The following is a 13,012-nucleotide window of genomic DNA, read 5'->3' on the forward strand; positions in this document are numbered from 1 at the left end:
ATTCTCTCTCCGATTTTTTTTTAAAATTATTTATTACGTGTATATATAACTAAAACGATTTGATGTAAAAAATAGAATAAATTGGATAATTAGGAGAGAAATAAAAGATATTTTCTATTTCTCGGTTTCCAGTAAAGTTGGGAAACTGAAAACATTCAGTTTATTTAGTTCGAATCTCTTACAGAAATGGCGGCAGTGACAAAGCTTCACTTGTGTACTTTCCAGAAAGACCAACACTTTTGTTTCAAGGAACAGAAACGGAGCTGGTTTAAAGTTAAACGTGGTTGTTTTGTAGGGTTACCCGTTCTAACTAGAAACCGTCGTGGGGCGTACGTTCAAAAGTGTCGGTCGTTTAGGGGAGGAGATGGAGGGGAAGTGGAAGAGAAAGACATGGAAAGTGAAAGAAAGCTCGGGATTTGGACGGAAAAAGGAGATGGGTTTTGGAAATGTTTGAAATCAGCTGTTTTTGGGGTTAGTAAATTTGGTTCTCAATCTCAAGATGAATACGAAAAAGCTGTGGCTAAAGTTGAAGAAGTTTTCTCCTCGGTGAGTTTAATGGATTGAATTTCTCTTTGTTCTTTATAATTCATGTTCTTTATTATGCTCTATAATTAGTAGTTTATGCATGTTTAAATGATATGAGCTATCTTTGAACCAGATTGCTATGCAAATAGGAAGATATATTGTGACCATGATGAGCACTGGAGTGATTCTCTTGACAGGCTTTCAGCTGTCAGGTTAGCCAATTTACTTGTAGATGTTTGAATTGATTTTTATGATCCATCTCTAAAACTACGATTTTTATAGGTGGAGATAGTCAGATGAATACATTGATTTGGTATAGCTGGGTTGGGGGGGTTATCATTGGAACCATGATTGGAGCTAATATGGTTCTAGATGAACATTGTCGAGCTGGTCCAAGAAATGTTGTTATAACTGGAAGGTACAATATATAATCTGCACTCGGTGTTCGGTTTTAGACAGATACATGTTGCTAATGGATCTATGATACAGAGAACTTACCCTTTTTGTTGGGTTGTGTTTTTGACTGGCCTGGTTTATAGCACAAGGGGTTTGGGAAAAGCGCTTGCTCGGGAATACCTTCTTTCAGGAGATCGTGTTGTTGTTGCTTCTCGCAGGTGGAGTACGAAATCTAAATTAACCATTGTTTATGATGCTTTATATTCGATTTTTTTATATGACTATAGTTCTCACATCGACCTTTTCTTATTGGATCCTGTCGAGACAGTCCCGAATCTGTTGATATGACTGTCAAAGAACTCGAGGAAAACCTGAAGGAAGGTATGACTGCTGGTGGCTTATCTAGCAAGAATCTGGAACGAGCAAAAGTGGTTGGCATAGCATGTGATGTTTGTGAAGCCAATGATGTTGAAAAATTGGCCAACTTTGCCGTCAGTGAACTCGGTTCTATCGACATTTGGGTGAGTTATATGGTGTGGTGTTTGTATATTTTTCCCTCCTCCTGTCACTCTCTTGCATGGAGATGCACTGTAGTGTCATATTAGCATGTTGATGCTTTCAGGGGAATGATGTTAGGTAAAATTTTCGATGAAGTTGAACGACCTTATGTTTATTATGAATTGACTCTTAGCCTTAAGAAATGTGATAAAATCATGCATGGTGATATTATTGAACTTAATTCTTGGACCTGCAAGCAAAGAGGTCCTCGCAAATGGTCATTTCCTATTGATTATGATGACTACTGCAATTGTTGTGTAATTCCTGTTTGTTGGGGTAGGACAAAGAACTGTCTACTCGTGTGCTTAATGTGTTACTCTGATTTGTTTTTCTCCTACAGATAAATAATGCTGGCACTAACAAAGGTTTTAGACCATTACTACAGTTCAGTGATGAAGATATTAAGCAGGTATTTAATTTTTTTTATAGATATATTACTCGAGCATTTCCATGTTTTACCATTTCAATAATGCAAGCCTCTTAGGATACTGGATTATACCAGGTCCTTCATTTATCATCGTCTTGGTTGCCTGTGCCTGTAACTAGCGTCTGTAACAAAGCTAAGTAGGAGCCAATAGCCAACTAGTAATTGAATTTCTCTCAGTGTAATTCATTGATGTAACACGATATAATTCAGATGCATTAACTCCGATAGCTAGTGGTTGCAATGGTTTTTAGTATATGATTAACAAGATGACAGTACCTTGTCCCTGACTTGCTGATTATGTGGTAGATTGTCTCAACAAATCTTGTTGGTTCTATTCTCTGCACTCGGGAAGCCATGCGCATCATGAAAAACCAGCCAAAGGGAGGGCATATATTTAACATGGATGGTGCAGGCTCTGGGGGATCTAGCACTCCTTTGACTGCTGTGTAAGTTTTCATTACCTTACACTGTAGTTAGTTCTTTTGCTTGTGGTGGGCTGCTACTTATCAACAACGGATCTCAAATTTTCGTAATGTTTTGAAGTTTTCAGTAGTTAATATTGATGATTACTCTTTTTTACAGATACGGATCAACAAAGTGTGGCCTCAGACAGCTTCATGCTTCACTTTTGAAGGAGTGCAAACGTTCTAAAGTAGGAATACATACGGCATCTCCAGGCATGGTCCTTACAGATCTTCTCTTAAGGTATGTTGGATAATCCTGACTTTTGTAAAGCAGTCGCTTTCATGCGTGTCGGCTTGCTCACGAATTTTGAACGTTAAATTTGAGCATTTGGCTATGCAAAACTTGAATGACACGGCGAATAAATTTGTTATCGTTGTTGAATATTTGTTTTTCACTTTTGGCAGTGGGTCAACCTTGAAAAATAAACAAATGTTTAATCTCATTTGTGAGCTTCCGGAGACTGTTGCTCGAAGTCTAGTTCCACGAATGCGGGTTGTGAAGGGGGCAGGGAAGGCCATCAACTACTTGACCCCACCTCGGATACTATTGGCTTTAATCACTGCCTGGTTGCGACAAGGTCGCTGGTTCGATGAACAGGTAATCTTTGATTCTCTGGGGAAAACATTTGTTACAAAGTTGCGATTGTTATAACTGAGAATCCGAACTTTAGAGATGCCACCTTACATCTAAAGCCTGCTTTCATTAATGATATGAGAATATGTTTATGCAGGGAAGGGCATTATATGCGGCAGAGGCAGACCGAATCCGAAACTGGGCTGAAAACCGCACTCGGTTCTCGTTTACGGATGCAATGGAAATGTACACAGAAAATACCTGGGTATCTGTGTTCTCACTTTCAGTTGTTTGTGCCTTCATTATCCTTTCTAGCACGAGCAGCACGTTGCCCGGCACCTGAGGCCAACTTCACAGAACATCATCCAAAACCATCAAAGACTACATTATAAGCATTCCTCTCAGTCAAGGGGGCAAGTATGATTGAAGTTACATATGATAAGATTCTAAAGACTAAACCAGCCATTTTATGGTCGTTTTTTCGTCATTGGAAATATCAGTAATCAAAGAAGTAAGCCTGTATATGTCTATCTCCATGTATATACAAGTACTGGCTGAGACAAGATCTTATACTTCTGAAAATAGCAACATAGACAGACATTTAAGATTTTCATTGAAGCATTCTTTATTCGTAGACTTGTAACATGTATTCATGTAATGATTGATACTGTAATGAAATTTGGGTCCTTCCAAAAATGTCGATGATCCCCTCCAAGACCATTTTTTCTCCATGATGCTTGGAATTGTTAACATAACAACCTACGCGGTAACATTCTTCCTATTAGCTGTATCAATACGACATTTACGCAAACTATTTAGAAGACAACTGTGGCTGAAATGCAGTCATATATAGCCAAAGGAATCATCAGAGTTGAATAATTAAAATCCGTGTTGAACATTTTCATTATTTCCATTTTTAAATGTTATAGGCTTGGTATAACATTCCAGAATATTATAGTCCATTTAAACTTGATTAGCTAAAATGACTTGGTGGTGATGCCAACAGGTAACGGTTGCAATTTGTAACGGACGGGAATCCATAAAGATTTGCTTTAGCATAAAGACATTAGTAAGAGAAACGAATGTCATGCCACTAATTATGAAAAGAAAAAGAATAATAATCTCCCAATTTTACCCTTCTCTAACCCCTTTAAGAGGTTACAAATACTACCCGTGTTCTTTTCCATCACAAATTTGGAGGATGAAGTGAATTCACAGACCCCAACAATTGACCCTTTAAACTACGAAAAAAAAGTGATGATAATTTTTTCAAAACTTAATTTTTAGAATATCTAAAAACCCAATTTAGTTTATATAATGCCTACCTTCATAGAATATGTGACCTTAGAATATATCAGCATCATGCTTAATTGCCGTCACGCCGGGCACGACCTTCAATTAGAAGAAAAATATAATGAGTCAATAATCAATTGGGATTTTGTATTTTAGGGTCTGGCAATTGAAGAGTCTTTTGAGTATATTGTGTTTCTTTTCCCCCTTTGTGATGTGTTCTCCATTATCGTTGAATTAATATAACAGGGCTGGCACTCAGCAAGCATTCTAGATTTAAAAAAGATAGATATAGTCAAGTCAAACATTCGTGGAGTCCCTCCAATCAAGCTCAAGCCTTGCAGCTTCTCCACACCTACTAATTGCCGTTGAACACTGAATACATCCCCCCCATCGCCACACCTACTAATTGCCGGCAGCTTTTGCAATGCTACGGATAAATTAGGGGTGAATTTATCTGAGAATTCCCAATATTAGGTGTAAAAACTGTATTGGGAAAAAAAAGGAAGCGGAGGAAATAATATATTTGGTAAGTAATGCTGAAATTAGATTACGAAAATTATTTGATTAATTATTATGATTATTAGGAAACATGTCCCCATCCCGAAATGTTGAAATTAATTAAATTAGCTGTTGGTTTCCAGCTGGTTTTGCCTTTTACTTGGAGTCACAGCTATCACTTCAAATACGTTTCAAATGTGAACTCAAACAAATATAGTAGTAATGGTAGTAGATTTATATACTTAGTTTGGTTTTACCTAACTCTTGACTTACTCTTCATAATTTTATCTATCAATCTTCAAAATGATATTGCAATTTTCTAATCAAATTTAATGATAATATTCGTCTTACCCTTTTTGTCCTCTCTTATTTAACTATTATGGTATCATAATATTTCATTACGTCCAAGTATAATACCTCTTTTCTTTTTCTGGCTTCAAAAAGGTCAAACATCTCATTTACTTTTTCGTCAAGAAAATGCAATTAAAACTTTATATGGTTCATATATTATGAGTTAAATTATATTTTACTCTTTTATAAAAAGTAAATAAAAACAATTTTTATTAGTTAGATTAAGGAGTAAATTAGTCATTTCGGTTAAAAATTTCATTCGTTTTTTCTATTCGAAACCGACATGATCAACAGAATAACTAAAAAATTACAAACGGTATGCCACGTATATCTTATTCTAACAGATTAATTTGCCCATCTTTTAAGTAGAAGATGCTAGATGTAATCCGACGCTTAGTACAATAATCTCCCTTATAATTTTCCTTTCTATTTCTCTAATAACAATATAAGTATGAAAAAAGAAAACAATATTTGGACAAAAAATAATGAAATAACTTGCTGCCAGTGATGTTTCATGCATGCAATATTACATATCGAATCACATCATCATCACCACTTAGCTCTCATTGATGTTTAGTGATGCGTACTCCCACATTTTATAGATACTCCGTACATATCTTACGATGAGATTCAAAAAACAGTAAAAAGAAATTTATCACATTTTAATGATCTTTTTTCTATTCTTTTAAAGTTTTTTTTAACTTAAGTATAACCTAAAAAATGGATACTATTAAATAATAAATTAACAAATGAAATTTACTAGTAATACAAAATTTTTTATTTTGTAGCACACAATCACTCAATTTACTTTAAAATTTGTTAACACGTATATCATTTACAATGAATTTTAATTTTAAGTGCAGTGTTTATAATCAATTCACAAAAATAAAATTGTGGTCCATTTGTCTATAATCTATTAATGAACTGTAACTGTTATCTCGGTTTTAAAATGAAAATAAATAACTTTGAAATTTTTTTATTGTCTCTCATCATGTAAAGGTTGCATGCAATGGTTCTGCCAATTGGTTGCTTTAGAATCCGTCTCTAAAACGTTGTGTTGCACCCCTTTGTCCTTTCTTCTTTGGAACCATCAACGCTGCCAAATTTGGTTGATAAAATTAAGTTGATCTTAATAATTGGATGTTTTTTCATTTTGGTTCCTTCTTAGTAAAAATAAAAAAACAGTTGAACCGATTTAATAAAAATAATTTGTTTTTAACTTTTCTTTTAGATTTTATAAATTTTATTTATTTAATTATTATTGATTTAGCAGTTGAACCACCAAATTGATTATTAAAACACGAATGTGATTATATAAAATTTAGTTTTCAAGGAGGGCCTCATTATCAAATTTTTATATTTTTAAATTTAATAATGAAAATAAACTTTATCGTGTGACAAAGTGAAAAATATATAAAAATACCAAAATCAAGTTAAGAATAAAAAAATATTATCTTATTTAAAATATTTACTGTCAGGCAAAACTTGGGTTATTCAATTTAGTTGTTAACCAACCAGTTTTTCACGTCAATTAAACTTTGAATGGTGATCCTCTATACAATAATTATTTATATAAATAGTATTTCAATTTTTAAGTCACGATGCGAAATTTCAGATGTAGACCATATTTGCACTCTTTTCTATTGGTGTGAGATGAATTTTAAAATGATAAATCGTTTACAAAAAAAGCTAGTAAATCATTGGAATACTACGTTCTTTTCGTTCAAAAGAGAAATCATTTGAATTCACTCAATTAGACCAATTTTTGCAGAAACAAAATGTTTTTGAGTTTTCCTTCAATCTGAAATTTAGTGAAGGTGGATTCGGATTTATTGTGAACTATTCATACAAAAGCCCTACCAACCTAAATTGAACGTTGAATTAATAACTTAAAAAAAAAAAACACCATTATGGAAGAATCGGTAAAATAAGGTCCCAATCAACGAAAAATCTGAAAGTGCGTAAAAAAAAAAATCTTAGTTAGAAACTTCCAAAAAGAAAAAAGAAATGGGAAAATTACACTGCCAGAAACCCAACTATCAGTAAAATTCTTTTTTATCGCTTAATTATGGAAAGTTACAAAATGGTTACTAACTATTTGATTTCTTTCTTTTTTAGCCACCTGCTATTAAATCTTATTTTTTTACAATTTGAGGCCTTATTGGTTATACATTACCTAATTTTATCCTATTTTTCACATGAAAAATATAATTTAGTAAATAATATGTTAAAACGATTTTTTAAAAGTTCATTTATTATTAAGCTAGACAATCCTCAAATGCATTGATTTTATTATAATTCAAATGACTAAGAATTTGATACCTCTCGATGATAATTAATTTTTTTTTGTTAGCTTGAGTTAATCGCCTTTGATAAAATAAATCAAAAAAAAAAAAGCAGCTAGACTTATAATTGGATTGAATTCACAAAGTGAATATTTTTTGTTTTCAAGCAATTGAATTGACTACTTTTCAAAATTTGGGTCATTTTATTTCTTATTCTTGTTGCTGTTTTTCCATGGAATCAAATGTAGGGACAATGTCGGAAAAGGATTACAAAAAAAAAATGCAAAAAAAATCAAATTACACAATTTGTAAATATTGAGGGTTCAATTCTTTAAAATCAAGACTAAATTGGTACAACATATAAATGTTGAGAGTTAAATTTATTTTGTGTTGGTCATTTAACAGTCAGTGATAAAAAAAATTGAATAGATAGGTGACTATTTTGTAATTTTTTTATAATTAAATGACTAAAAAAGAAATTAAATAATAGTTGAATGGCTAAGCGTGAAGTTTACCCAAAAGAAATCTAAATGAAGGAGTATTGAAAGGAAGATAAACCGCGGGTCAGTCCCGTAAAACTTAAAGGGGGGACCCACTAAACAGCTCTTTGTCCTAAACTGGACAGCATAGCATAGCGAAGACAAAAAGCACGAGTATTTTGGTTTTCATTTTATATTGTAAAAGGTTCCCAATCCAATTCCAAGCCCAGCGAGAACGGCGGGGCGGGGCGGGGCGGGGCCACCTGCATGTGCTAAACAACTACTGCTACTTCTTATTCTACTGCGTTCAAACTTTGTAACCTTACTACACCAAATCGTTTTCTTCAATTCTCACCACCTCAATTAATTTCCTTTTTTTTTTCTTTTTCTTTTGATCCGTTTCTCTCTTAAATCCTTGCTTAAACATTCACACTTTTTCTTTAACCAAAAACCCAATAAAGTTTTTATTTTTGTTTGTCCTTGTTTTAGAGAGAACAATGTCATCGGCACCGCCGGGGGCTACTCCAGCCCCAACATCACCACCGCCAGCAACCAATACTACATCCCCGCCTCCACCAGCTGCCGCGACTCCGCCGCCTACTACTACTCCTTCCCCACCACCCGTTACCCCATCAGCTCCTCCTCCTTCCACTTCATCACCTCCGCCTTCATCCTCTGCCTCTCCACCTCCTCCGGCCACTGAATCTCCACCCCCATCATCCTCAAATCCTTCCCCTCCGCCGCCTTCCTCATCAACACCATCTCCGCCGCCGCCACCGAGGAGTCCCGGTACTGCATCTCCACCACCGCCTCCGAGGAATTCCGGGACTCCATCTCCTCCTCCGCCTCCGTCTGATTCCAGTAATGAGACGCCGACGGGGCTCATAGTGGGGGTAGCAATAGGGGGAGTGGCGATATTGTTGGTTTTGGGTTTGTTGTTTTTATGTTGTAAGAAGAAGAGAAGAAGAAGAGATGAGGAAAGTTACTACATGCCTCCTCCACCTCCTGGACCCAAAGGTCAGATCTTTTTCCCGTATTTTGAATAACAGTGCTAATTTAGTGTTGGGGTATTCTTTTTATTGAATCTGTTATTGTTTTTAAACAAGAAAATTGGGTTTGTTTACTTCCTTTTCATTGTGCATTAGAAGGATGGAAATTTGAAATCTTTTTGAATGATTTTACTTGTAAAAAGCACACGTTTTGTGGCTTTCAATACAGAGAACTTTGTATTTGGCTTTCATATGATCAATTCTTTGACTAATTGAACCTTTTCGATTTCTTACTTGAATTCCAGATGATCCGCATGGTGGCCAGCAGTACCGGTGGCAACAAAATCCTCCTCCGCGTGTGGAGCAATTTGGTGCTGTGGCTCCAAAGCCGACTCCTCCACCAGTTACAGCATGGCGACCTCCATCTCCAGGACAATCTTCTACACCTCCTCCACCTTTCATTAGCAGCAGTGGAGGTTCTGGCTCTAATTATTCAGGTTCTGAAAACCCGCTTCCGCCTCCGTCACCTGGTATTTCCTTAGGTTTCTCGAAAAGCACTTTTAGCTATGAAGAATTAGCGAGAGCAACGGATGGCTTCTCGGAAGTTAACCTTCTTGGACAAGGAGGTTTTGGGTATGTACACAAAGGAGTTCTCCCTAATGGGAAGGAAGTAGCAGTTAAGCAACTCAAGGCTGGAAGTGGGCAAGGCGAGAGAGAATTTCAGGCTGAAGTTGAGATCATTAGCCGTGTCCATCACAAACATCTGGTCTCATTGGTCGGATACTGTATTTCTGGGACAATAAGAATGCTTGTTTATGAGTTTGTTCCAAACAACACCTTGGAGTTTCACTTGCATGGTAAGTTTGTCGTTGAACTATAGTTATTGGTATTCAATGTTGTTGATTCATCTGTTTAAGTGATATGACGGAGAATGCTAATTTCAGGGAAGGGGCGACTGACCATGGATTGGCCGACAAGGATGAAAATTGCTTTAGGATCTGCAAAAGGACTGGCATATCTTCATGAAGATTGTGTGTTCTCCGACTCTCACTTATGTGCTCTCTCTTTAGAGAGAATTTTAATCTTTTACTTTGTGGTAACGATTATTAATGCTTTTCAGGTCATCCTAAGATCATTCACCGTGATATTAAGGCCGCTAATATTCTGTTGGATTTCAAGTTTGAAGCAAAGGTACTGATTTCATTTGAACACTCCTATGTCGTAGTTTTGAATGTGAATTTTTTGCTGTAATTTTGTGGCCTCAACATATTGGGATAATGGATGGTAATTTTGTTTTCAGGTTGCTGATTTTGGACTAGCGAAAATTGCTTCCGATGTCAACACGCACGTCTCCACCAGGGTGATGGGTACTTTCGGGTAAGAAGGCATCCTGCATTCTTGTTACTTGGCACGTTGCTTATATGTGATTAAATTTTTTTAGTTGTTTTTCCTTACAATTCGCATTATCTCCAGGTATTTAGCCCCTGAGTATGCTTCAAGTGGAAAGCTCACTGATAAATCAGATGTTTTCTCCTTCGGAGTCATGCTTTTGGAGTTGATTACTGGACACAGACCGGTTGGCTCTTCTTTTATGGATGACAGTTTGGTGGATTGGGTAAGTTTATTACTTTGGTCCATATGATGGTTTACTTTACATAGATTTAAATTTCTTAGAATATTTAGTTAAAAGTAAATCTGGTTCGGCATTGCAGGCTAGGCCTTTGCTCACAAAAGCTTTGGATGGAAACTTTGATGGTCTGGTTGATCCAAAGTTACAAAAAGAATATAACCACAACGAGATGACTCGTATGGTTGCTTGTGCTGCAGCTTGTGTACGACATTCAGCAAGACGTAGACCGCGGATGAGCCAGGTAATTCTTTTCAAATTCCAACGCTCATCCATCTCTGTTACATTCTTTATTTATTAGACTCTGACCCCACAAATTATAACCGAGCAGATAGTCCGTGCTTTAGAAGGAGATGCATCATTGTCTGATCTTAACGAAGGAATGAAACCCGGACAGAGCGGTGTCTACAGCTCTTACGGAAGCTCAGACTATGACACGAGCCAATACAATGAAGATATGAAAAAGTTCAGGAAGATGGCATTGGGTACTCAAGAATTCGGTGCTAGTAGCGAGTACAGTGAACCAACCAGTGAATTCGGTTTATACCCTTCCGGCTCGAGCAATGAAGGCCAAACCACCCGCGAAATGGAGATGGGAAAGATGAAGAGGAATAGCTATGGATTCAGCGGAAATTCAACCTCTTAACGACAAATTGGCCTTGTTCATTCCCTTTTGTAAAGATCCCATCCCTAGTCCTCCATTTTCATACTATTAAGACTTTGATTCCAAAAACGGGCAAGGGCTATTTTTTCGTGAGATAGCACATTCTTTTATTATCCCTCTAATCTTTGAAATTACGGGGTTTTTTTTTATTGTTTGCTCAATTTGTATTTATTTATTAATCCACATAGTAAATAATGGACACATACATTGAGATTGATTTTTCATTTTATTAGAACATGTAGAAATGGGTTAGATTCAGTTGATGGTGTCACGTCGTTGTCCAGCTCAAGCGTGTGCTTTTTGAACGTGAGGTGAAGGAAAGCTTAAGACTAAAGATAATGGGTGACGGTGGCCAGCACGTGGGAACATTCTTGCATCTTTGAAAAAAATTGAAAAGCTTAGCTGAGGGTGGGGGGCTTTTCTTGATTCTGTCACATGCAGAGCTGGCTGCCTTTTTATAAGCATTAGAAAACGAGATAACGGTCAACCGCAATACAAAACGTAATCATCGAAAATGACAAAAAATGTGGGAACATTAAACAGCTCATTGTGGGGTGTCGTCCTCTCTCTTCTTTGGGTTCAGACTGCTGGGTGGCTGCGCCTACCACCAACTAACCTCACCGGTGAAGAAGCTGAGTTGCCAAGACCCAAGAGATATAATAAAATGGTAAAATTCTACTTTTAGTTTTTGTATTTTGTGAATGTCTTGCATTTAGTCCTTGGTATTTTAATTTGATCAATTTTAATCATTATGTTTTTTGAATTGGTCAATTTTAGTTTTTAAAATTTTACACTTTCAAAATTTTAGTATTGATGCGGTTAAATTCAACTACTAGTCTTGTACTATGCATACAACTGTAGATTTAGTCCATATTCTCCAATTAGATTATTCAAAATTCTATGCTTCTCAAATTTTGAAGTTTTAATCTTGACACAAATGATAAAGATTAATCTATTAACTAGTTTTTAGTGAATAATATGTAGAAATAACAAGTGACATGGCTTTACATATGATAATATGTTTACCACAACAAATTTTGGAAACAATGAACTTAATGAATTTAATAATTTGAAAAGTACAAAGATTAAAAATGACTAAATAATATGAATTAAATTCATAATTTTTATAAAATATAAAGACTAATAGCAAAATTTAAGTGAATAAAATTTAGGTCAAATATCTTTTTTTTTCTGTGAGAGGTATAAGGTGAAGGTGATCCAATTCCAATTCATTGCCAACCTTAAAAAGCTAGCAAGTTGCAGCAGCATGGAATACTTGGATTTTGATGACACAGGGAAAACACAGAGAAATTAAAAATGACAATTTAAAGGGCTTATCAACAAAAGTCACTTTATTACTAATTAAAAACCTGGCTGTTGGTTGTTACAACCGTTTGATTGGCATTGCCAGAGGTGCACCCATGTGCCATTCAAGTTTGAATTTGATTTGCTTATTTTATTATTAATTAGTAATTTAAGCTGGAATTAACCATAAAACTTATATGAATCAGGCTCATCTGTCTAATCCTTTGATAAATTTAATAAAAAGTAAATAAAATTGAGTGTTGACTTTTTTAAATTTAAAATTAAATTGATACAATGTATAGTATTATTATAAATATTTTTAAAATTTATTAAATTATCTTTCTGATAATAATTTAATGACCAATGATAAAATAAAAAAATCAAATAGAATGACCAGTTAGTTGGATGACCAAAAGGCATTTTATTAATAAGTGGGTGACTATTGGTGTAATTTACTCAAAGTTTTTGCAAAGTAGAAGAAAACAAAATAAAAAATTAATATTAATATGAATAAATATTTTTTCTTTTAAACTTGTTCTTTTAATTAATAAAATTTCGGGAATAAAAAGGGTTATCT

At 35.1% G+C, this 13,012-nt stretch overlaps 2 protein-coding genes across 2 annotated transcripts; both read left to right on the top strand.

Annotated features, from left to right (window-relative positions):
• On the top strand, nucleotides 1-3,640 carry LOC105768166 (probable chlorophyll(ide) b reductase NYC1, chloroplastic). Its single transcript, XM_012587939.2, has 10 exons — nucleotides 1-546; nucleotides 659-737; nucleotides 808-943; nucleotides 1,065-1,139; nucleotides 1,250-1,442; nucleotides 1,820-1,888; nucleotides 2,213-2,352; nucleotides 2,489-2,611; nucleotides 2,776-2,968; nucleotides 3,102-3,640. The coding sequence occupies exons 1-10, from the start codon at nucleotides 187-189 to the stop codon at nucleotides 3,285-3,287; spliced, it is 1,554 nt and encodes a 517-aa protein (XP_012443393.1). The 5' UTR covers nucleotides 1-186; the 3' UTR covers nucleotides 3,288-3,640.
• Nucleotides 3,641-8,119: 4,479 nt separating this feature from the next.
• LOC105768165 (proline-rich receptor-like protein kinase PERK1) lies at nucleotides 8,120-11,354 on the top strand. The gene is made up of 8 exons (XM_012587938.2): nucleotides 8,120-8,867; nucleotides 9,145-9,696; nucleotides 9,784-9,870; nucleotides 9,960-10,030; nucleotides 10,140-10,216; nucleotides 10,313-10,454; nucleotides 10,552-10,710; nucleotides 10,798-11,354. Exons 1-8 carry the CDS (start codon nucleotides 8,348-8,350, stop codon nucleotides 11,110-11,112), a joined length of 1,923 nt encoding a protein of 640 aa, XP_012443392.1. The 5' UTR covers nucleotides 8,120-8,347; the 3' UTR covers nucleotides 11,113-11,354.
• The last annotated feature ends 1,658 nt before the right edge of the window (nucleotides 11,355-13,012 follow it).

This window comes from Gossypium raimondii, chromosome 5 (genome assembly GCF_025698545.1).
Source record: "Gossypium raimondii isolate GPD5lz chromosome 5, ASM2569854v1, whole genome shotgun sequence".
NCBI lineage: Eukaryota > Viridiplantae > Streptophyta > Magnoliopsida > Malvales > Malvaceae > Gossypium > Gossypium raimondii.

What these genes read in the sequence shown, in the direction of transcription:
- LOC105768166 (XM_012587939.2), top strand. Translation starts at nt 187, where the DNA reads ATGGCGGCAGTGACAAAGCTTCACTTGTGTACTTTCCAGAAAGACCAA. An exon ending in TCGGTTCTATCGACATTTGG is followed by an intron (nt 1,443 to 1,819) that starts GTGAGTTATATG and finishes TTTCTCCTACAG; the next exon opens with ATAAATAATGCTGGCACTAA. An exon ending in CTTACAGATCTTCTCTTAAG is followed by an intron (nt 2,612 to 2,775) that starts GTATGTTGGATA and finishes CACTTTTGGCAG; the next exon opens with TGGGTCAACCTTGAAAAATA.
- LOC105768165 (XM_012587938.2), top strand. Translation starts at nt 8,348, where the DNA reads ATGTCATCGGCACCGCCGGGGGCTACTCCAGCCCCAACATCACCACCG. An exon ending in TCCACCTCCTGGACCCAAAG is followed by an intron (nt 8,868 to 9,144) that starts GTCAGATCTTTT and finishes CTTGAATTCCAG; the next exon opens with ATGATCCGCATGGTGGCCAG. An exon ending in ATGACAGTTTGGTGGATTGG is followed by an intron (nt 10,455 to 10,551) that starts GTAAGTTTATTA and finishes TCGGCATTGCAG; the next exon opens with GCTAGGCCTTTGCTCACAAA.